The 25,618-nt window shown below is 40.1% G+C and overlaps 1 protein-coding gene across 2 annotated transcripts in view; it reads right to left on the bottom strand.

Annotated features, from left to right (window-relative positions):
• MEGF11 (multiple EGF like domains 11) overlaps positions 1-25,618 on the bottom strand; it is a gene marked incomplete at its 3' end in the record, with an annotated part of 188,964 nt that overhangs the window by 19,993 nt on the left and 143,353 nt on the right. For both annotated transcript variants that reach the window (XM_084293131.1, XM_084293132.1), the window contains exons 11-17: positions 16,930-17,076; positions 14,125-14,259; positions 10,758-10,886; positions 8,339-8,467; positions 7,478-7,606; positions 4,854-4,982; positions 4,474-4,707 (exon numbers count right to left, since the gene is read on the bottom strand). In XM_084293131.1, coding sequence (XP_084149257.1) covers positions 4,474-4,707; positions 4,854-4,982; positions 7,478-7,606; positions 8,339-8,467; positions 10,758-10,886; positions 14,125-14,259; positions 16,930-17,076 — 1,032 coding nt within the window. The remainder of the gene's footprint in view (positions 1-4,473; positions 4,708-4,853; positions 4,983-7,477; positions 7,607-8,338; positions 8,468-10,757; positions 10,887-14,124; positions 14,260-16,929; positions 17,077-25,618) is intronic.

Here is a 25,618-nt window from a genome sequence, read left to right on the forward strand (position 1 = left end):
TCAACCCGTGGCCTCCTGCTTTGTAGGTGAGCGTTCACGCCTGAGTCACGCTGGCTCTCGGCTCTGCCTTCCCCCTTCCCTTATCTGAGTCCCCTCTCAGCTGTGGGCAAGAAGGACCAGCCTGAAGAAAAAGAGGTACAATCCGCTGCCTCTGCTGCGAGATAAGAGGGCCATACCCACGTTAGGGAGAGGCAGCTGACACTTCACTAGTTCACACCCGGCTTATCTGGGCGTAGCGTGTGTTGTGTACCTGAAATGAGCTGAGTGAAAAGTCTGTCAGACTGCCCCGCTACTTAGCGCGGCGCTGAATTAATGAATCTGAACTCGTACACAAGTCTGCGTCACCAGAAAGCTTTTCTTCCCTCATTGCATTCGGCACCATCGACTCAGAATTACTCCCTCTACACAGTTCCATTTGGTTGATACTTAAGTACCCACACAGGTTGATTTACCTTGATAACACAGTCCATTTTCTACACATTTATTCATGAAGCTCTTATAACTGCTGGCTGGAAATACATCAAATTCAAATCTAAAGCTGTTCCAGTAAAAAAAAAAAAAGAAAAAAAAAAGAAAAAGAAAAAGAAAAAAACCCTCTTCCTAAAGCTGAGAATTTTATTCTACTATGAACAGCATGTAAAGACTTAAATGGATAAAAAAAATTAAAAAAGAATGATTTAAATTAAAGCAAAACAACCACAAAACAAAAACCCACAAAGGTTATGTCAATGTAAACATGGAGAGATCTGTCCTGTGAAGGGACCTGTGATGACAGCACCCTGCTGTGAGCCCTCGAGCCTCAGGCTGTGCTCCAGTGGAAGGCCCTTGAGGGCTGGAGGAAGGCCAGGGAGCTCCATCCCCTGAATCACCAAGCTTCTGCTCCGAGCCAGGGCTGTGAAGTGACACAAAGAGCAACGATCCACATCGTGCGGTGGGAGGAGGACAGCGTAGCACGGAAACTGGGCACAAGGCCAACCATGAGAAAAGGGAGTAAGTAAGCACTCTGCAATAAATACAAAGCCAGATACCTCAAGCTACAAAATGGAATTGCTTTTGTCTTCCTCTGAGCTGTGTTTTTTGTGTGGATCTTCTCCACCCATGCAGGGTGTCAGTGGGGTGGCTGAAGACTGAGCAGGAGTGTTTACTCTGACTCCTTTTATTGTGCATCATCTGTAGGATCATTTCTGTAAAGGTCTTATCTAGGCTGCAGTACTCTGTAGGACTCACAACACTCTCTTTTATTGAGCTTTGCTTAGATTTTGGCTCTCAGCATTGGATTCACCCATATCAGAAAGTCTATTATGACTCCGATAAGACCTCAAGCATCACTTCATCCCATAACCAAGTCTTTGTGCAAGTCCTGAAATGAAATCTCTGCTGCTTTCCAGCACTACTGCATAGCTTTCCCTTCTGTCCCCACGTCCTTGAGTTAAACGACCCGTGCTTTAAAATTCTCAGTTGGATGCAATATATTGTTCCCGTGCTGGGGAGCACCATTTTGCTTTCAGGCTTATTGGGGAAAGCCTGCTCTCAGATCCACGTGCTGTGGTTAAGCTCTCCCAGCATGGCTGGTTTTCTTTCCCACTGGCTGCTGGGCGGAATGTGCTTTATGCTGCCACATCCTTCATCCACAAACACAGAAGAGTCTAAGGGCTGCCTAGGGGGGGTTTCCCTTTCTTATAATCTCTCTCACACATATGCACGCATTATCAGCATCAGAAGAGCTGAAGACACAAAGACCAAAAACATCCTAGAGAAATCAATTAATGTGCTGCAAGAAATTACAGCCTCCAGGAGCTGGTGATCTGCACATGTGACTGTTCAGAAACAACGACAACATTACCCTAACAAGAGCAAACAAGCAAAATAACAGTGCTGGAGGTTTAGGTTAGCCTTTATGTTACAGCCGATACCGGGCTAGATCCTGCAGTCACTGCTCAGGTGAAATCCCAGCCAAGGTCCTTGGGTTTGCACAGGATCATACTCATTGCACGAGTACATCTGCATTGCATTCTGCCCTTAATCCACATGTAGGACTCCAGGCAAAGACCAAAATCCTTGTAACATCTATGTAATGTTGCTACTCTCCTTCAGCATCCTGTGCAACACACAAATATACACACGTGTTGCTCCTGCCATCCAGTCACGCTACAAGTCTCTTATCTGTGACCTCGTCTCCATCTGATTTTCTGCTCGATGGAAGCAAAAGGCTGAAAACAGCATTGGTAAGGCCAAAGCTGGAAGGCGAGTGATGGGTAGAAAGTTTCTGCAGGAGAAGCTACTGGAGGACAGGCAGAATTTGGCAGTTTTCAGAAGCCCTAGTGCAGAATCTGTAAATATCCTCCTAAAACAAAGACCAAAACTTGAAACGATGCTGATACCTGTGGACATTTTATAATGAGATGAAGATGAAGCAGCATGATTTCTGACTTCTTAGTCTTCCTCTGCAAGCTCAGAGAGCACAGTTTGTCAAGGCGGAGACAGAAAGAAGACTGTTCTTGTGACCTCCAGAGAAAGCTGGCTGACCCCACTCAGCCGCAGCTACCTGAGTGGCAAATTTATATTGCTACAAGGATTGCACAAAGCAAGAAGAAAGAAAAAGCCCAGCTTCAGCATCTCCATCACTGAATGAGATGAAGGGGAAGGAAAGAGTATTGAATTTCTTTCTAGAGGAGCTCAGGCTGTACCACTGAGCCAGTGCTGTTTGGAGGAGGAAAGTCATCTGTCTATCTTAACTGTGAAGGATGAGAAGAACCGTTCTCAGCATCAGCCTTTCTTCAGACTTCTTGCAGAGTGAGAGACTGGGATGCCATCAGGTTGATTGGGAAATCTCCATTAATGGTAAAATATGGAGAAAAAACATCCCTGTCTGAAAGGAGCGGTTCGATTACTCCAGTCAGGAGCTCCCAACCTCAGCAATACAACTTATTTTCACTTTTGTAAGTTGTGCTCTTAAACATGCTGGGTTACACATACATTAACTAGAAAAGCACACAGATAAATTAGGTGGAACAGGCTCTGTAAATATATGGATAAAGTGCCACTGTGAACGAAATGGATGGCCAAAAAGTTCAGACCAATTTTCTGTGCCAGCAGCTGTGATCCGCTCTCCTGGAACTCGGAGCCCCACTGCTGCTGAGATGTGCCACAGTTGTCTTTTGCATGTTCATGGTCTGGCTCTTCAAATGATGTTGAAATGACAAATTTCAGGCCAAATTGCGCTGGCAACTAGCCAAGGATCAGATGAGCCCTCTCTGGCAACACTTTCATAAATTTCTTACCCAAATGGGCAGCTTAAGCAAGAGCCTGCAAAGCTAAAATTGAAAAATAAGAGACAATCGGAGGAGGTCCAAGGCTGATTTTTTTCCCCATCTTGTAGCTATCAGAAGAAAGAACACTCTAATAGAAGCCTGAGTGATCTAAACATGAGTTTAGGCAGCAGAGTTCAGCAAGCAGCCCCTGATGTGTTTGATATGCCATCGCAGGACATCGTGCCCCTGATACAAAGACCAAAGTCATGGTGCCATAACAGAAGCTCCTTGAATAAGCACCAGCTGCAGTAATATCAGTTTTGAGAGGCTCCTTCCAGGTGCATCTACAGATGCTAGGTAAGCCTCTTCCAGTTGCAGAAGCTGGATTTTACTCAGACTTGCAGCTTTGGCCTTGCAGCCATCTAAGGGGAAGTGCAACAAAGTGCAGTCAGAGGGCAGCAAACCCTGAGGAGATCCCCACTGGGGACAGGTTGGAGGAAACAAGAAGGAAGTAAATCTCCTATCTGGCACCCTATCTGATATTGGCCAGAGAGGAATGAAGAATGACAGCATTAAAGAGGAGATCACATCCCCCAAAGTTTAGCCAATCTGTCAAGACAAGTTGGCCTCCATGCCAGTAGCAGAAGATAGAACGAAGCATGAAATAGGATCTCAGTATGACTTTGTTCTGACTAAAGAACCTTCCTCTTCCTCGATCCTGCTTTCATCAGCTCCTGTGAAGAAAATTCCCATCAGCTGTCTAGATGATGGGGATTTATCTGCACACAGAAGAAAGTGACTACTAATAGGAGGGCTCAAATCAAAAATTGCAACAGACAAAAATAAAACCTTATGATCAACCCAGTCAACCCCATTCCTCAACAAAAGGTTTTCTGAAGGTTTCACAAAGGAAAATTTTGCACTGCAATAGAAATGCAGCTGACATATATATTAAAAAGGGAGTCTATGTATTCTATGCAGCATATTCACATCTAGGTACAGCCAGTATCTTGTAAGTAATATTTCACACATAAAGCAGTTTAAATCAGTTGTAAGTTATATTTGCTTTCCTGTCCCTGTTAAGAGATCATGGTATTCAGGGCAAGAACGGAAATGTCATTATTTCTGATGCTCGATAGCACGTTATCCATCACAGAAGCTTCTGTTTCTCCAACATACAGGAATACAAGTCTGTATTTGATTAACATAAAAAGACCCTTACCAGAAAGTGAGTAATCTGTATTAGTCATCCTCATGGCTGGAGTATAAGATACACTTGGCATGTCATGGCCCTTCTCCTTCTGTTTCCGTCGATACCACACAAACAGTGCCAGCAAGACCATAATAATTAGAAGGAGAATAATAATTCCAATGATTGCTCCCACTGAGTGCCTCTCTGATCCAAGAGCAGGGCTAATTTTAGTATAGGGGTTTAATTCTTCCATCATGAGAGCCGCTGTTAAAAGTAATTCATAATACATTGTAAATTGAATTGCACATTTCATTTTTGAGATACTATTCTTTTAAAGCAAGTAGATCATTTAAAAAAAATAGAGGGAGGAGGAGAGAGAGAGAGATTTAAGAAATAGAATTTCACTGTACCTTGATCACATCTGATTCCTTTGAAGCCTGGACTGCAGTAGCAAGTACCTGTGACATGGTCACATGTAGCATTATTCATGCACTCACACAGTTGTTTGCAACCATAACCAAATGTTCCTGGTGAGCACTCTGGGAAGCCAAAGAAAAAGATTGGAAAGAATCCTGATATTTTTCAGGAGAGGGTGAAATTCTTGACATGGAGAAGCCAGCAGAAGAGTCTCCCTTGTTTAACTCGCATAACACTCTACTGATAGATTTCTGTTTTTAAGCAGGAGATAACTGTATTTAGTGTACAATTTGAGGCACTACTCATTGAGCTGGAACATTCTTCCTGGAAAAGTCATATAAGACTTCACAGTGATGAAACTTAAAATATGTACACACTTAAAAAGCCTTGATATATACTAAAGGCATACAGAATTTAACAGGGCATGATTTCAGAAGCTGTAGAAAACATTTTGAAAGAGCAAAACATTCTCCACCATCTCTGTACATTGTTTTCACGAGGGGACTGCAAAAAGAAGTTTAACGTACCTTTATATGAACAAAATAGACTTTTACCAAACAAATCCTACATACTTTCATATTTATTCCCACTAGTGCTAGAGGATTAATATAGCATTGGAGATGGAATTACAGAACTGAGCATCTGAATGGTTTGAGTTGTTCCACTTTTGTATTAGGATTCCTACCACAGAAGGAATTTATATTCTGCCTTTATATTTCTATCAAAGACAAAATGATTGAATGTCCAACTGAGAAATTTATTCATACAATTACTATGATGGGCTATTACAATAAATCTGTAGGCAGCTTACTAAATTTCTTGAGGCAATATTCAATATCAAATTGAAAGAAACAACTTCTGTCAAATCCTACTTATTTTTATAAAGAAATTATTGAACGCATGCACACTTGCTATGATTCTTAAAAATATGTTGTTTGTTTTAAGATGTGACTTCTTTTGTGTCACCACAAATGTTTTGCACAGCGTGACAACACCTCCCCAGTGCGAGTCTCTAAGTAACTTACAGCAGGCAAATGTTGATATTAAATAATGAGTGTTAGCCTGCATCTTTATAATGATTTGCAGTGCATATTAGAGGTGTATCTCTTTCTTCCATATGCAGGTCCTTAAATTATGAAAAACAAAATTATTTTAATTAATGCACTTTCTGATGTTAACCTGTAACTTACTTAAGGTTACAGGTCCTACTTAAGGTTGCAGGCCTCTGCATTTAGGCATTTCATCATGCTGGATGTGACTGCCCATCCAGCAGGATTCTGAGGAGGAAGGAGTCTTAAAGATACTTTTAGATTAAGTAGCAGAAAAGCAAATAAATAAATACATTAGTAGTTTGGATAGAAAATAAAACCTCAGGCTTTGTACAAAGGTTATAGATTATAAATGCGGTTTCTTGTATAAATCCGTCTACTACAATAGAGTTCTGATATGAAACTTTTTACTTTCCTATTTTACTCACGGTTGCAGTAGAGGAGCACACAAATTCACAAATTCACAGTAAATTGGCCACTTACAGAATTACAGTGGTGCCATATGTAATCCCCACATGAGCATGCAAATTTGGTCCTGAGACACATACTTGGATGAATGTAAGTATTTGTAAATGGAAAACATGTTCCCAAATTTAGTTATATGTACTAATGCATGCATAAAGTCCTGTGAAGTAAGCTTTAGTGAAGAAGCTTTAAGGCAGGCTTTTCACTTGCAAAGCTAGCAGGGATGTATTATCCCACTGCCAAAGATAAATAAATAAATAAATCTGTGGAATTAATGCAATGGTAAGGTGAGATGGATTTTACCCTGTATTTAGAATCCAAGTAAGTGTGTGAGAATTTACTTTTGATTTACTATACTGGACAAACAAGTAATTATTCAACTACAGCACATACAGTTTCCACTACCCTAAGTCTTTGTTCTTAAAAGAAGCTATTTGGCACAGCATGCTAAACATGCCAGCAAGACATTGACAACAGTTGCAGTAAGATATGCAAGCACCCTTGCAAGGTAATTGAAGTTCATTGTTAAACGCTTGCTCGCTACTCAAGTTAAATGTAATCCTTCCAAAAATGACAAACAACTTTTGTTTCCTTGACCCGTTTTCATTGTAAAGACGAATCTTAATTTGGTCCGCATCTATAGCATAACAGCTTTGGCAAGAAAACTCCAATATTCCTCAGAAGTCTGAGAGTAGAAGGATGTTTCTTGAACTGTCTTCCTCCACACCAAAGGAAACCTAAAGCTGTTGCTCTCAACAGCATTAATGAGGCATGAGACAGTTTGTGGTTTTCCATTAATAAAGTACCAGAGGTTTGGGAAGGCTACATCCAATGTGTGCAGTGACTAGCTTTTATCTCACCTAACTTTAGGGTGGGAATGGAAAGGCCTAATTTGTAGCGGATTCACCTTTTTCCATTACACTTAAACAACGTGGCTGGCCTTCCAGAGATGCCTTCTTCTCCCTGTGGATTATGCAAGGTGCCTGGGGTTGTGGTCTTACTGACACCCTCAGTTCATAGCCTCAGTTCGTTTCTGCAAAGAATTCTGACCCCCCCAACCCTCCCCACTGAGGAATGGAAAAAGAAGTCATGCAGGAACTTACTTTGCTCACACTGTTTGCCTGTAAATCCAGTCCTGCACGTGCACTGGCCGGTGATGTGGTCACAGTCTGCTCCGTTCTGACACTGACAGACATTGGCACAGTTTTTTCCATAAAAAGCAGTTGGGCAACCTGGCGGGAATCAGAATAAGGAAAGTAATAAGCTGAAACACAAACCCAGATGTGTTACCAGCACAAAATAGGTAGGCCTATAAATCTAAGGATTTTCAGCCTCTGTATATCTGAAGACATTTATTTGATGATCTAAATGCAGAGCTACCACGGCAGCCAATTTTCTCGCAGCAGTGTTTCTTGTATCTTACAGAACTGCCTCTTAAGCCTTTCAGATGAACGAAAACCTGATCCATGTACACAAACTACATTTTCAAGGAGTGAGAGAAGATGGCTAGACAGAAATTCTCTAAAAGGCCAGAGATCAATTAATTACATGCAAGTGAAAGGGCCTTCTCAGAAGGCTCTCCAGAATCTGATCTCCTCTTTTGTACAGTGCTGATAATTTTGCTTTGGTAGGATGAGAAATCTCAAACACTTTCCTAAAGTAGACAAGGTATATTGGGACTTTAACAAGCAGGGGCAAGGAATGTACAAGTTTTGACACTGAGTCAATAATCTAAATGATTGGTTTCTCTTTTACAGAGTGCCAAAAGTTTTTTTTAAAAAAACAACAACAAAAAAAAACAACTTGAAAAGCTTCAGGACATTTTCCTCAGGGTGACACAAAGTTATTCCTAAGTACGAAGCAGGTGGTTTAACAGCCAAGACTGCAATACTTGGAAGAGACACGAGGTAGCAGCACATACTTTGACAGATTCCCTGACAAAATAGCGTCTCTGAAAGGCTTACGCTGAGTGCAGTAGAGCCCCGTCCAACCATGAGTACATCTACATTCTCCATCGTAAGGGCTGCACATTGCTCCGTTGTGGCAGTTGCATGAATGAAAGCAGTCAGGGCCCCAAAAACCTGTGGGACAAGCTATGAAAATAAAAAAAGTTTGTCAGCTGACAAAAAAACAATGATACTACGTGAGTGCTGTGGAGGAACCACAATAAAGAGAGAACCTGTGAGACACCAGCAAAGGCAGAACTTCACATTGAGGAGCTTGGCATCGCGGCAGCAGTGATTCCCTGACCAGGACCGCTTCTCCCAAGCCAACAACTGCTTTGCAAACCCAGGTTGGAAACCTGCACTATCCAACCCTGGCACAAGTGATTCCTTCTCCATGTAGGTCAGGTGGCAGCATGTGGGCACTGAGAACCACTGAAATGGTGATGCTCAAGGTTACATTATGCTAAGTGCTCTGGCGACTCTCCCTGCCTTACTGGTGCTATCTGTGAAGACAATTTAGACAGGGTTTTAAGATATGGAGGTAATTTAATTTTCTTTTTGATATTCAGGAATTCTTGCATAATAAAGCACAGCTATTCGTGGTTTACTTTTGCTATGCAATCAACTGCTAAAATTACCACATTCGTTTGACGCGTAGAGCACTACTCAAATTATGTAAAAATGTAAAGAAAACTTCTTTCAGTATGAATTCCCATCCACAAAATCAAATTGCTTTTGTTGATGGGGATAATATTAAATTAAAATCTCCAGGTCTATTATGTATTTCTACAAGTACAATATTAATACATTTTCAGAAGTTATTTTAAGCCTCCCTCCAAAAATGAATGCAGTAAGTTACAGTTATTAGTGCCAGACTAAAAGATCCAAAATGATGATAACCCTTCAATATAACAACTATATTTTTGCTTTAAAAAGCACTTTCCATTGCTTCCTATTAAAGACATGAATTAATAAGGCATGGTTCCCAGGAAACCTGAAAGTACAGAAACCATGCCTATTTCCATGTATGCCATTGGCTCCAATTCTGACGATAAATGCAAGTTTCTGGCATATGACAGACATATCTAAAGCCAGAATGAATAGCAAAAAACCTGCCATGACGTAAATCAAACAAAAGGTCACTGAACTCACACAATGTAAAGCTGAACAGGATTTGGCCTAAAGTATTCATGTTATAAGCAACCAGAAATATTTTTAAAAAGCCTTTGTAAGTCAGAGCTGCAGGGTCTTTTAATGCCTCCAGAACTGGCTCTGGAGCTGGAGCTAAAATTATCTCCTTTGTGGCTCCATCTCTCGGTCATCCCAGGTTAACTGGTGCAGAGGGAGATGGGACCGAAATAGCTCCGTGCCGGACTGCAGTACAACAGGCCAGGTGTCCGCAGGAGCCTGGTGTGAGGCCAGCTTCATGTTGGGAGATTTATACTTTTTTTACAAGAAGGTAACTGTGGAAACAGACATGTTCCTGCTTTATTCGTCCAAAATACCAAGCAGCTATCACCATTTCCTCTTGCCTTCTAAACTGGCAGTTGTTGCTACTCAACTGGGCTGCCTCACTTGGTAAGAAAATCTCATCTATTTTCAAGGTTAACAGAAACTAACAGTCATTTCCCAATTACATGGCTAAATATAATGAGGAATCTGTGCAGCTTTCTGTCTTTTTTTTTTCTTTTTTTTGAGTGACAGCAATATTCTGCCTGTGGAAGACACACAATAAAAGCAAAATTACAGCCGTCTGTTTTTATCCGATTCCCACTTTATCACTTGAAGTTTAATATATTTTACTCTGGAATGCTGTCTAATATGCTAGTTGTATCCTGAATATGAAGTAACAGTTCTGAATGATAGGATATTGCTTCCCTCTGTGATCTATCTTCAATTAAGGGATGCTCTCAGGAAATGACACTTTGGGATCAGCAAATGCCAATCTTCTACCTGGGCAATTTTTGAGAAGAAATCCTCCATCCCTCCAAGCTCACATTGACTTTTACAATTAAATTACATTTAATAGAAATATTTCAGCTGCCTAATTTCTCAATTCTATGGGCTCGGTACATGAAAACATTTACAGGTTAATAATTTCTAATGTAATAGCTGAAAGAAAATGATTTCAAAAAATAAATAAAAGGGAATTCAGCTAGAAATTAAAAGGGAGCACGGAGCTTTCTTTTCTGATAAGAGCTTGTGACCTCCCTTTCCTGTAATAGAAGCTAGTAACGGCTTCTGCAAATTCCAACTGCATAAACTAAGCCAAAGCTAACTTAGATTAATTAAAAGAAATAAGCTATAAAGAGAGTAAGGCACTGGCTGCTGTAATACTTCAGGGATTTTCCTAGAATCTGCCTTTAACTTTCAGAAAACACTAAACAGGAAAACATGTTCTTTTAAAGCGGAGGTGGAAAATTAACACTTTGCTTACTCTGAGAGCAGTCCTTCCCTATCCAGCCTGGAAAACACTGGCATGATCCATCAATAGGATTGCACGTCCCGTTCTCGGTGCACTGGCAGACCTCATCACAGTTCTTCCCATATTTTCCACTGGGACAGACTGGAAATATAAGGCAGTTCACTGAAAGCTCTTCATAATGAATGTTTGGAAGTCACAGGACTTAACATTTAGCAATTAGAGAGAAAAATAATTACGACATTTTTCTTTGCTGAAGACAAATGGGCAATTTTTTTCTGGAAATATGGAACAGGCAGAAGAAAGCATTCAAGTCCATTGTGTTTGCTTACTTCCCAAGCATAAAAACATGAAAAAGTCATCTTGAAACACATTTTTCTGCTGGAAAATGAATCTAATACAGTTAGAGGCATCTATCCACCCCTTCACCTTGCTGTCGTATGCATTCAGTTATGTTGCAAATGAAGGTTTAATGGATTATATATTTTTGCCTGAGAGTTGTTAAACTTATGCTGTATTTTTACAAAAGTAGGGTCTATTCTTGCTGGCCCACCTGGCTTGTTCTTGAAGTTGGAAGAAAGGAAACTGAGATTTTTTTTTTCCAGAATCGTCTTGTAGCGCCTAAGCACAGTGACATAAAACTAATAGGTATATCTTCAGCCTCACACCAAATGACTGGAAATCTTTAAGTTTAAAGTTGATGGAAAGCTCTGCTCGGTAATGAATGAAATGTGTAATTCCTGTGCTCCTATTGGCTGTGTTCCCTGACAAAAACAAATATATTTTCAAAACAAGATAAAATACACAGTCCATCTTTGGAAAGAATGTAACAAATGGAACTGGACTTGTATCCTGGTAAATAATAGTGATGTCAAAAAAGTGATTAAGGTACTTCCCTGAATTATGCAACTGGTTTACCACTTCAGTCCCTCTCACTTTCTCATGTGCAGTCTCTGCAGGTGACCTCGATCTATCCTGACTGTGAATCAGCCAGAGATTGAAATCCTGAGCTGTGATTCATTTGCTTTTATACAATATGCCATCTTCTACTCTTACTATGGCAGAAACCTGAGAACGGTGCAGAAAACAATAGTGTATAGTCTAGCTGCAGACTTATCTGTAGGAGTGGATAAAGTTGGCTTTCAAATTATGTGCTAAACAGAACAGTTCTCTACCTGAAAAGAGATAAAACTAAACACATTATACAACACAATGAAAAGAACAATATACGGACACAAAGAGAAAGAGAAAGAAGGAAAGAAACGGCTTCATATCACAGAAAGAGCAAAAACTAAAATGATATGTCAGCCCAGGTTTTCATATATGCTAGCACCATTATTCACTTCCAGTGCTCTATACAGAGCAGTTCAGTGCAATACTTTTATTGCATCTTTAAGATGGAGATAGATAACATCACTTAAATGAAGCCTGGATTTTTTATCTGTACAAAAAATAGTTCTCAAAAGACTTACTTAAAACAGGAGCTGATTTACACTGCAATGTGGAATACTAACAAATTAGGAAAAGATTTGTGGTCCAAACACTGATTCTAACAAAGGCAACAGGTCGTATTTTATAAAAGAAATGCTTCAGTTTGGCACAGTGAGAGCTAGCAGAGGGGTTCCTACCATGTGAGCACCTCTTGTCTTAGTGAAAGAGTATGATGCCCTCCAGGATGTCAGCATGGAAGGATTACAAAACCTATCCTGCCAAAATGGTTATTCTCTTGTAAAGCTGTGAGATCCGCATACAAGCGCTTCTCAAAATGCTTCAAACATTTTAAACAAAGCTGTAAGGTAAAGACTAATACTGCCTTCTCCAGGAACAACCTGATTGTACAATGCAGGCAGTGATGTTAATTAGCTATAAAAGCTCTGAAGTGGGACTCTGAAAGTCTCTGTGGGACGTCAGGTGTGTTGCAGCAGCAATAACATGTTATTATCAATCCATCTTGCTACATGATTGGGAAAGATATTCATAAAACAGCTGCTTAGTTTTGTGCTGCTTAGAATCCTTAGTACAGCCATGTCAACTTGTACAATTTTGGAGGTTACACTGCTCCTTGCATGCATGTGCTGCTGCTGATGGGAGAACATTCCTGCTGCCAGAAAAAGAGACAGCACAAGGAGATGAAAATTCAAAAGTGAAATCTTTGTTTCACGTTTTTCTAATGGAAAACATTAATTAGCATTTTTCTTTCTCCAAAATAAAGTTACATGCTAACTCATTATGACAAACTGCAACACAAATTGATTTTAATTAGGACATGAATATTTTAAAATTAATTTGCTGGATAGATCAACATTTCAAAGTAAAACCAGAAGTGCTGAACATCTGAGCAAAAATAAAATAGAATTTTCTTAAGAGGATAATTAGTCCTGCTTACGCTTTGAAATCTGGCTAACTTTTCACATAAAATGGACAAATTCACTGAAATATGTTCATTTTAATAAATTAATTGGTATAATGTTTAGTTGACTACATAGCATAGGGAAAAGGAAACATGGTTACATTTAATCTGTTTAATGATTTTGCATAAGTACTGTCTGCAATTTCTAACTTACTGAAAAGCAGGTCATTAAAAAATGTCAGTTCAATTTTTACAAGGATGGTGACTTTACAAGGGCAGTAGCCATTAAGAATAATCTCTTTTAAATTTGTGTGTAGAAAATACCCCCAGTGGTATGCGATAACTCAGACTCTGCAGAATACTGTAATGATTTTGCAAGCAGTTTTAGGGTGACTGAAAATGGAACTTGTGGTTAAAAGTGGACTAACTTTCAAAGGTACAGAAAAAGGTACAGTGAGGCATGCTGGGGAGAGCTGGAGCTACTTTTAACCCGTGAGAATGAACTCTTTCACTGCCTCATTGCCAATTTTTCTGTTTCTTACACTTGTGTCTGGATGCATGTGATTTCTGCTGTTCCCAGAGTCAGGTCCTAGGTGGTGTACATTAGGTTGTATGCATTAACTTGGTGTTTGGTCTTCTGTAACTGAACTGTCCTCCACCTTAACTAATACCTACTGCTCCTGCTGAAAAACAGTGTGTGAAGGTGTCATCGACATTTAGGATATGATAGGCTTAGCGAAAAGGAAAATGAAACCATTGGATGGCTGATATATTTACAGCAGGTGTCTCATTCTGTATTCATTTCAACACAGAGCAGCAGACCTGTTTTATTTATGAAAGCAGGAGCACATCACATTTACAAAAGGGTGACTAAGTACCTATTTGCATTTTGCCTCTGAATTAAAGAATTCTTGTGATCTAAACTGCTGAAACAAGGGGAAAAACGGAGAAATGTTGTGATCAGTCTTACTGCAGTCACAGCCACGGAAACCTGGGCAAGATGGTGGCATTTGGGGATCCTGGGCTCAGTACCTTGGTTGCAGAGTGCGCCAAAGAATCCTGGCAAACAGTCACAGTGTCCTGACACGTGGTGACAGGGACCGCTGCTGTGCACACACTGAGGGCATGGCTGGCTGCAGTGGTGTCCATGGAAGCCAGGGGGACAAACTGAAGACAGAACAAAATAAACCATCACAGGTTTGCAGAAGGTTTCTCATTGCTGAGAGCTTTAGAATTCTCTCTCTGTCTTAATACCAAACCAATAATTTTTCTGCTTTCTAAAGTCACATAGTGGCATGAACAGAAGAAATTATGAAGCCAGTTGGACTATCCCATCTCTAATAAAGTGTGATCTCTGAGTAAAACTGTTCAAACATTCACGCCATCCTACATCATGTAAGTGCTTGGCTATTCTGTAACACAGATGAGCTCTCACAGCACCCTCTCGCTCTCAAGACACTAATTCGAATCTCTCTAGCCCTCTCCAGCTAAACTTTCACAAAACATGTGAGTTTAAGACATTTGATGCCTCAAATCCCACTGGCAGATATGGTTAATACCCGATAACATCTTCCAAAGCTTTTAAGATAGGCAGGAAGAGAAGCATTCACACACACATAGACAACAGAAATTCAGAATACCATTTCCTCAGCAAATTAAACTAAGAAATCAAAGAAGGAACATCAGGAAACTCTATGTTTTTCTTCTAAGCAACTATGTCAAAAGCTGATTTCTAAGCACATTAGGTGCAATACCTGTGTTCAATTAGGACCTTCAGTTTATACATGCCATTGCAGGAGCAGCATCCGTCAGTGATGAACAGAATCTAAAAATGGTAATTATGGCAACAGCATACAAGATCACCTAATTTGCATCAGTAATCACACTGGATAGCTTAGAAAACTTGCCATGAGCTGTGTGCTTAATTTTGTTTAAAACTTGGATTGAAATTATTATAGAAGTTGTCCATAAGGTATGTCCATAAGGGCCAAGATTAGGGCCCAGTATCTCTTATAAACAGGTATTGTAGCTTCTAAGCATACGTAGAATGAAAAAAAAATCCACTGTCCAAACATTCAGTGCTATAGATAAGCACAAAAAAATGTGAAATTGCAGTAAGTAACAGTAAAAATGCCTTTATATGTTTTTGGTTTTACTCCTGTGATTCTCTATTACCCAGTTCTGCCTCAGTGGTTACTATATCATGTCTGCTCTATTTTTTCACTGAATGACAATTTTTCTCTGGGTCGGTATGTTCACAGTGGGTGTCAGGTTTTTACACTACTGCAGATTTCCAGCTGGAACTTGGCTGACAGGTTAGTTGATGATGCACTTGCTATAAAACAACCTGGATCATTCCTGGAGACGTTTTTGCAGGTCTAAGAGCAGTAAACCATCCTGGTGTCTCATGTAATCCTGATTACACAGACAGAACAAGCTGGAGGGGTGTCATCTTCAGTACTGCCCTTTATGGGCTGAGTTCTGCTTCTAAATCAGTTTCCAAGAGGGAAACGGGAACGATTCTGAGAGTAAAATTAGCAATCTAAAGCTACCTTCGCCTACGGAGATGTCCTCTTCACGAGGTACTCTTGAGTCTAAATCCAGCAGACAAGGTGGGAACAAGCTGAATTCCCTGGCTGTATCTTCACAGATGGGCATTTCAGCAATGCAGAGAGCAGAAGCATCCAGAGAACCCCTCTGCTGTCACCCCGGAGGGAAGGAGAATTTCTCTTCATTAAGTTCTTAGCAAATGTCCTCCGGGAACAGCCTGATTACTGGAGTTGCAAGCTGGGGACATGGTTTGCCTCTTGTAGACTACATGCCATGAGCTGATAAAACTAAGCTGTTTTTTTCATCTCAGAAAGGCCAGAAACTATTAACTTCTGGAGGTTTTGTACTCTTAGGGTTTCAAATTTGTAAAACAATTTCTTCCCCAATTCCCAGAAGCTCTGAGCACCACATTTCAGCCTTGGAGAGAGGTTTTACCGCTATACAGATATGCTGAAGCACCTGGAAATTGGGGTTTATAATGGAAATGCTTATAGGCCATTAACTACAGCAGTGCTAGAGGTCAGCGTAATAATGGCTTTAAATAAAAACTGTCAGCTACAAATTATTTTTAGAGATGAGTGTGTGCTAGTGTCAAGTGTAACTGGTGAAATCAGTAGGGATATATGAACTGGGCATGGAGAACGTCTTACAGGAAGAACAAGGGCTGCTGCAAAAAAGAAAGACAAATCCATTTCTTGTTTGCATAGGAAGAAGGTTGCATTGGTTTGGATCAGTGAATAAGGGTCCCTCAGGGGCAAATGCAGCTTCCCAGATAAAGCAAATGAGAGGATTTTTATCTCCTTGACACATTTTAATATGTAGCAGCAGAGCATCAGACGGGAGCTATTTCAGGCTGCTGTGTTTCTTTTTCTGGCATATAAGAAAACATTGCCTTGTTATTTTGATAGCCAACACTCATCTCCTTGTCATCATGTGATGGGCCAGAGCTGACACTACTTAGCAGGTATCCTACAGTTTACTGTGACACAACTGTAAACCAGATCTTGCACAAATCTTGCGAAGTTTGGTGTGCAAAATTGTTGCTCCTTCTTTGAGGTCACCTGTGACCTTTAAGTACTGTGGAAGGCCAGAAGAAACAGAAGGCAACACTCTGAACAGCAGAGCCTTCACTTCTTGGTCAAGAAGAATTTTTTTGGCTTTTACCCTGAGCAAGTCATGAGCTAAAGCAGCTCAGAAACCTGTGGCTCTGTATCTTCAGTGCCACAAAAACAGTGTTTCTATCTGCTTTGCATCCTCCAACACATCTACATGTATGGAAAATCTTACTTCTCTGGCACAAGGGTCCTCTGTATCCGGGTGCACAGTCACAGGTACCATCCTCTGGGGAGCAGGATCCCCCGTTCTCACAGTTACAGGAGATGGAGCAGTTTGGTCCCCAGCGGCCCTGGCTGCAGATATTGTCACAGTGGATGCCTAGAGAACAGAAAGGTGCACATTAGGTTTCACACAGCTTACTCTGCTCATAGATCAAAGAAATGTATGGGTGGATTGACACCTCACAGTACATCACAGAGCAAACAAGGGAATCTGAAAAAGAAATAGCTATTCTTTTATCTGCTTATTAAAGTGAAAATTAAGAAAATGCTAAAGAAGTGAATTCTGTAGGTGTCAGTGGGCTCCTGTGCAGTCCTTAGCACCATTTCATGAAGCTCTGCATGTCATCCAAGAGATGAAGGTCAGGAATTGCTTTAAAGTCGCAAAGGATCTCAAATAACTGGCCTGGAAATATGCAGTTGATTGAAATCTGATTACTTAGCTGTTGTGAACTGGAAGACTGGGAAAAAAAAATCAGGGCTCTGAAAAAAAAAAAAAAGTCTAGTACTTGGATTCTTGAACTTGTACAAATTCAGCTCTACGTTGTGCCTTGCTCACTTCCTGGCTTACGGCACAGGGCTTTGGGTTATTGTGCACATGCTCCACATCCACCCAGAGCTCTGAGTTCTGTGTTAATGAACCGAATTCTGATCTAGCAAGTGGCCATATGTGGCCATAGGCTGATCATCTGCATGTTAAACGGAGACTGAGACCTGCCAATCCAGCTCCCAGGGATTCCCAGGGTTGTTGTTTGGTATTTATTATTATGAAAGGCAAAGCTTGGAAACACGGGAAGAAACACACAGCCAGAAAGCTTAATGTGAGGCTTCTGGCATTGTGTCAACTGGTTTTGTTTTAACTGGTGACTTTTAAAAACAACCCCGTGCCATGGCTTGTCACGTATAAAGGCAAGCTGAGGATTTGATCCTGCACACCACTACTTCTTCAAGAGATTCTAACTCCACTGGGATAAGGCAGCACCAATATCTGCAATTAGCAGAGCTATTTGCATGATCAAGGGCTCCTTGGATTGAAAAAGGTTTGCAGGATCACGAGCTAAGAGAGACATTAAGCACTGCCAGCTGCAGGGAGTGGCATTAGTGGGAGCACACTGAGATGCTGATAACAACAGAAAAAAAGAATCACAGGCTGGCTCGAAAATTTTCCTAACAACATTACCACACAGGGCGCCTTACAACTGCTCCACCAAGATTTGATGGCATACGCTTGCCCTAGCTAGACTTGCAACATGGAGATGTTCTTTATCATCCATGCACATGTCCCCACTGCATAATGGGATAAATGCAGACAAGGGCTCGAAGAGCCCCAGCCAGAGGCTGGATTAGTGCATCGCCAAGGAGAAATACAATCCCAAGTAATTTCCTACACCTCTGATAACTTCATCTGGACGCTACAGGTAATGGACTGTATTTCTGAAGCTGTGATCTGTACGGTCACCAAACTTTGAGGATTATTAAATCAGCTAGAAGTCATTATAAACACACTTACAGTGCAGTTTCAAGTTGGTTTTATAAATCTCTGAAGCTAATACAGTAAGAAATACTGCAGAGCTAAAATTTCCCTTTTCTGAAGATTAATCACACAATTATGATGTCCCTTCCTAGAAAATCTTAACCAAGCCTGGCAAAAGTACAGTTTGAAATGGGATTTTTAGTGATACACGTTCATAGCTTTATTTATAAAGAGGCCTGGTCTGTACTGTAAAACTTAATAAAAAACACATTAAAATACAGTAAAAACATAATACAAGCTCAATCACTTAATATTTAAATACTCTGAACTAATGGGGGCAAAAAGAGACAAAGGATATCTGTAGAAGTAAAATCAAGAAAAACGGCAATTTCACTACAGCCCTCCCTACTCCCCTTTGAAATCAAATCTATCCTTGGATTGCTCTAACAGTCAACACTTTGCCTGCACACCTATGCAATAAATCTACTGTACTCTGTAATTAAAAAGTAATATAATAAATGGTAAATAAATAAATGCATTTCATTTATGCATATGTATATGATCATTTATAGTTTTTCAAGTCTCACCAGAAGCTCCCAGAAATTAAATTCTGACACAAATGCAGAAAAATGTGTATCTTTTCCTCCTGCCTGCAGAATTGAAAATACAGTTCTTATTGTGAATGGGCTATTTATAAATGGAGACAATTAAACAGCATTATTTCTTGTCTCTTTCAGCAAAGTTTGGGGAAGAATGACATTGACTTCCTTCTCTTGAAAGGTAGCTGAATTAGAATGCCACGGCTGTTCTTTGCAGCAGCAAAGTCCTTCCTTTCGTAATGAATAATGAGGGATGTCTTCCCGCTCCTAACGAAGGCAATGAGTCATTGTGAAGCCGATTGTTGTAACGAAATGTAAAGGGGGAAAACGGAAACCTTCTAGAAGACACTGATACCTGCTACAGCACTTATTTATTTATTATTTTTCAGAAGACAACTGAGAAGGTGCCGCAGTCAATTTTTATTACTTTCTATTACTCCAGTTCTCATGGAAGACTTCATTTTTTGGAGGCTCCTTCTCACATTGAATTGCAAATGTAAATGAGAAGTTAAAATTGCATCTGGACATGCACGTCTTATGGAATTGTGCTAAAAAAAAAGAACCTTAATTTTACAATTCCCTAACTTGACAGCATATGAAGGGGGAGTCCATCCCTCCCAGCTACTTTACAATCGGAGTCAGTGAAGCAGAAAGCCTCCTTAATGTAAAACTTTAACCTTTGCTTAGGAACTTGCTGATGAACATTTCTGATAAGCAATTAGTTTTCAATTTCCAGAAATATAAAAAAAAAAAAGCTGAAGTTGACACATCTCAGTATCATCTCATGTTATAACTATGGATTCCTAACTCATGAACAAATTCTTTGTTTGACAAGCATGATGTAGAAATTAGAAAGACAACTACCAGAAGAATAAGTCCTTGAAGCTGCAGGAAGCAGTTCTATACATAAACTCTATTGCCTAGATACCAAGAAATCATCTTACTGCCTGAGGCTGTAGTTCACAATTGCAGATACTAGCATGAAATTACACTTCCAAGAACTCCTTAAACAATGTTCTGGGAGTGAAATGTAAGTGAAATTCACATAACTTACAAAAATTATAGTTATCCACTGTACATGGGCAGAGGACATCATGCAGTAAGCCAGAGCCGAGGTAAGAGCGGAATCTGCTATGGCTTTTAATCCAGCCTGTGAAACAGGAGCCCCAAAATCTCCTTGTCCCAGGTGGATTTGGGGTATTGCAAACACTGGCTGCTCCCAAGTAGGATTTCCTCTGCCATCCTTTTTTACTGTTCTGTACCCAGAATTCACTCCCACCTCCATACCTTCTTCCTTTGCATGCACAATGGGCAGGGAAAACTACGAAGTGCCTGAATTGCTGTTGTGTGTGCTGTGAAAAACATGACCTTTACCCACCAGAGCAATCACGACTGCACTCTTTTAAGGAACAGCTACATAGGAGAGCTGTTGCACGCTGCTTCCCCTTACGGGCTCATTCAGGATAGTTTACTACCAAGAGGTAAAGCAGATGCTCTCTGGGACATCAGGATTATTTTGCAGATCTTTGGTGCAGACCTTCCAGGGGAGAAGCAGGCGGGTTGTGCAGTGATCTTCCAACTCAAAGTGGCTGGAGGTGTGTGTGTCCCGTGACTTGACATGATAAAAATTTGTGCCTGGCTTACATGGAACAGTACAAATGTTCACCAGAAGAAGTGTGGTTCTTTGTATTCAAATACACAACCAGGACTGTGAAAGCTTCACCTAGCCTCCACACAGCCAGCATGCAGAGGAGCAAGAAAAAGAAAAAGAAAAAGGAAAAAAAAAGCTGACAGCTATACAGCGAGGATATAAGGCATCTGTAGACGAGCCGCTTCACATACTGCTTCCATTAATAATCTTAAATAGCTTCAATGAAAGTTTGTCAAAGTAATGCAGATTTAGTGCTGTCTGTAACTATATCACACTGAAGGACTTTGGAGGGTGAAATTCCGGAAAGCCAGATACAAGCAGAATTCCCTTTCTTCTCTCTCCAGTTTATTTGTGCAATTGCACGCAGGCTTGGGGATTATGTCTCCAGCTCTTAATAAAGTCTGCCATTGTTTGTCTGCTTTGTCTCTAGATAGTTGGAAACTAATACTCTAAACACAATAGAAGAGCAAAAATGGAAGGAACAAATGAGAACTTGCGGCCTATTTTTGACCAGTGCTATCCCTTGACAGTAGCCTCTGCAGCAGGGCCTTCGTGCTGCCCAGCATCTAATTATTTTCCAGGGATGCGGGAATTTGATAAATTATAGGATGTTGGTCCCATCCCCCCCACGTACTTTAATTTTGTATCTACTAGTGTACAACTGTAATTATTTCTCTGAATAAGAACTTCAGCTTTTTTTTTTTTTCTTCAATAATCACAATCTAAAGACAGATGCAACATCAATTAGCAATGACAGGAATGATTTCAGCAGACATTTGAATCCAACACAAACATTGTGCTCTCCTCCACCTGTCTTTCAACATGACATGAAGTCATAATAAACTCTTATCTCTGGCATTTGAATAGCTCTGGAAAAACTGCTTTTTATGCACAAACAGGCATTGGATTTAGGCAGGCAATGCTATGGAAGCCTCAAGTTTGGTGAGTCACGCTTGGCATTGATCTGGAATGCCTGGTAGCTTTTGTCTCTGGCACCACTAATTCTTAACGGAGGTTTGACTGCCTGTTGACACAGCACACAGCGGCACAACCAAAACAGCAGCAACACAGCTTCAACAGCAGAAAGTAGCCTCATGATTATAGCTGTGATTGTAATGGCAAGGCCATTTCAGAGAGGCAGTCGCTGAAAGCAGGGCAGTAAGCACTTGATCGTACTGGAAGAGGTCTGGGAATGCATCCCTGAATGCGATCTCAAGAGCTGACTGCTCCTTCACGCAACGCAGACCCTCCTCTCTCCATTGTGCAGGTCAGTGCCACCTGCAGAGACCCCTTTGGTGGCTGTGCCACCTCTTGCACACGAGCCCTGTGGGATCCCAGGCACACGGCTGTCATTCCAGAGCCAGAATCCACTGAGGTCCCCTGCAAGTCTCACCTTGGCCTCCTAATTTGTGCCTTTATTTCTGATGCTGATTTCTATATTCATGTGTTCACCTTTTGTTTAACCTCATTCTATTCTCTTTCCCCAGTACTCTTATTGCTGTTACGTTTATGTTTCATCTATAAATTCCATTTAAATCAGCTTTGTATTTGAGATTAGATCAGCATGCTTTCATAAGTGAATCCTTTGCTGCTTCAGTCTATAAAAAGTAAAGGAAAATTCAATAAGGACGTAAGAAATAAATGTCTGATTAGCTTTGGATCAGCTGTTCAGAAGGTGTTATGATAGCGTATGTACAAGAGTTCATAAAGAATCCTTGATGCTCTTCTATCATTTTTTTGCGTTGTGATATATATTCCTACCTGAGGCAAACCCCACAGCATGATTCATGACAACTCAGCTTTAAGGATGCTGAAGAACTAGAAAATCTGTTTGGGGACGGTAGCAGATAGAAGAAAACATAAAGGGATCTCCCATAAAATTAAATGGAAACATTAAGAATTGATGGCTGCTCATCCAGTCTGCAAACAAGCTATTTTTGTTTTTATATAGTGAAACTATTCAACAGAGATAACAGCAGCAACATCATCTATGAACTTTTGTGGTGTTCTTAAAATGCTTTTCTAACTGTAAATTTTTTATTTTTATTTTTTTTCAGATTGAAGCTGTGGAGCCCTTATTTACCTTGCTAAGCATTGTTCACTGGTGAGCTTCAGTGGGGCAACTCCTGTGTGCAACAGCCCATCAGTCTAAATGAAAGCTCGACTATCTGGTCCTAAATAATGAAGAATAAGCCTTTCCCTGCAGTCAGTGAAATATTCTAAATTGTCTCTTTTCTCATCATTGCATAGGCGATTTATGCACCCATTAATGTAAGTGTTTTTCTGAAAGTAATATACTTACAGCCTAATGCACCTCTGTGGAGCACTAATCCTACCCCTATTTTTAATTATCTAGAGAAAACTCCAGATATGAATCATCCAACTCTGGGAATTTATGCAATAAAAGCTTTTGAGGCAAGAGACCTACCTCGCAAGAAATTGAGTAAGTCAAAATGTTTGCTAAAATTAAGGATCATCTGGTTCCCTTTGCTACAGGATACTCCCCAGGGTGCACTACTGCAAGAAGAAAAGTTGCTGCTAACAAAGGGTAGATCCTGGAGGAAACGGTACCAACAGGAGTCAGGCCCTACTCGGTCTTCCTTCATCTTTAGGATGCTTTCTTCCTACTAATTCTCAAACTCTGGACATGATTTCAGGCCAGGAAGGAACAGGAACCTGGGCAAGATCCAAGCAGACCATCAGCAGGTAAAAAGGAGAGAGGAATCTGTAAGTGGGAAAAAAATTATTGTTTTCCTGACTTTTAAATGTTCCAGCCCCTGAGCCACGAGGTAAGGATGCAGCTTAGCAAGAGATGTTGTACAACAGAACATGTGCAAGACTTTGGTGTTTAATAACACTGAGTGAAATTCAACCTTTTCTGCTTTGTGCAGAAGGGGAAGGAAGATATTTACAACATTTGTCACTGAGAACACTTTTCACCAGTAACATATATATACAACATTTCAACTCGCTGGCTGTTTATTGAATTATCTTTCCCTTTTCTTCCTTCACACACTGCATGGTAGCATTCAGTATTTAGTCTGCTGAAATGTTCACAAATAATTTTTTCACTGCTTCTCGCCCACATTTATTTATAGGTGAACGTATTGTACACACAGCCAAGCTTATATATAGAATGCCTCCATACTAACATGGCAAATAGTCGAATATCTCTAGCATCAAATTTCATTTTTCAGAACCCATTAAATTAGCATAATCCAGGATGCCATCCAAGCTATATCTTTTCATACAATTTTAAAAGCTGTCCTTTAATAAGTGAAAATAAAACCAAAAATAAATACGAAGATAAGTGAACTCGTATCTCTTCTGTATTTATAAGACAAATACTGCAATCATTTGCATGCATGCTTATGTTTAGCAGAAGGCTTACTGCAGATTCTAATTATAGTCTAAGGGTCTGATCCAACTCCCACTGAATGAGTGGCAAAAATCCAATGGATTTCATGAAAGGTGAAATATATACTAAAACTGGCACAGGACAAACACAGCTAAACCCCCCCTTAGATGAGAATCTGGAGCCTCCTAGATATCTGCCAAGGAAAGCACAGACATAATTAATGTCAGGACATCAATGATGTCTTTGATATAACTTCATAATTCATATTTTTGAAAATTAGCCCTATATCAGCAGGAATCATACTTAAAGATTCCTGTCAAAGAGAGAATTTTTAAGCACAGCCTGACATAAAAATCTTATCAACTCACTTGAAATTAAGTCAATGAAAAATTAAAGCTAATTTCTAATAAGCTTATGTTACATTCATAGGCTAAAGGACACTTGTCAAACCCATGGAGTAAGTATACCTTTTCATATGGATAAGATTTTCCCTTTTGAAAGGCAGAGGCCAGAAGAGAGACTAAAATGCATCATTTTAGACTGACTCTTAACATTTCTAGTTTTTCTGTCTGCTTAAAGCTAATGTAAGGATACAGGATAATCACAGAAATAAATTATTAATTTAAAAATCTGGGATAAGACTGCCAGAAGTGATAAGTGCAAAATATGGTTTAGATAATGGGATTAGACATCTAGAAAATGCATGTTTAATAGGAACTTACTATAGCTCCATTTTGGTATTTTAGGCTTAGTATTACAACTCCAGAGAGCATGAAACAGTCCGTTTAAAAAACAAAGCCAACCCACAGCATTGTAAGCTCTGACATCCCATGGACCTGGTCAACCATAAACCTGCAGGTACATAAAAATAAGTCCTAGATTTTTTCTACTTTTAAAGACGTGAAGAAAAGTCAGCTGCCAATTATAGGAGTATACACTGGAGTAGATCTATTAAAGACAATAGACTTATTTTGGCTTAAGACTAGTACAGCTGTGAAGAGGATCTGGCTCTAAAATTGTAAACTAAATACTGCTGCAACCGAGGAAAGTCATATTAAAAAAAAATATATATATATATATTTTATGGAAAGCTAAATGGAAAGTTATTTTTTTTCTTGAAAAATCACCTTCTTGCAAAGAACTCAGGAAGAGTGAAGTTAAAAATACCTTAGAGCTCACCGTCAAAGTGGTCAGTGTTTCTTTAAAATTCAAAAAGGCCTTCCCTTGAGTAAAAGGCTTATCAGTTTTCCTGAATTAATGTGTCCACGGGAGGGAAGAAACATGCTTCTGTGTTTGAGTGACAGTGCAGATGTCACTCGCAGCCTGCAAATTCTCTCAAATGTGAAGTCTCATTCCTCAAAGCTCACCTTATCTGTGACCAGCCTACATTTCCTGACCCCATTAACTCGCTTATACAATCGCACGTGGAAGTCCCTACAACCTGAGACTACCACAACTACTGTACAGTATTTCTGGACATGATAAGAGACAATTAGGGTTTGTGTTGCTGGCAACATATGGAAGTTACAGAGGTTGTAAAGGACAGTGAAATAGATATTT

Source organism: Netta rufina (assembly GCF_964035555.1).
Source record: "Netta rufina genome assembly, chromosome: 11".
In the NCBI taxonomy this organism is placed as follows: Eukaryota; Metazoa; Chordata; class Aves; order Anseriformes; family Anatidae; genus Netta; species Netta rufina.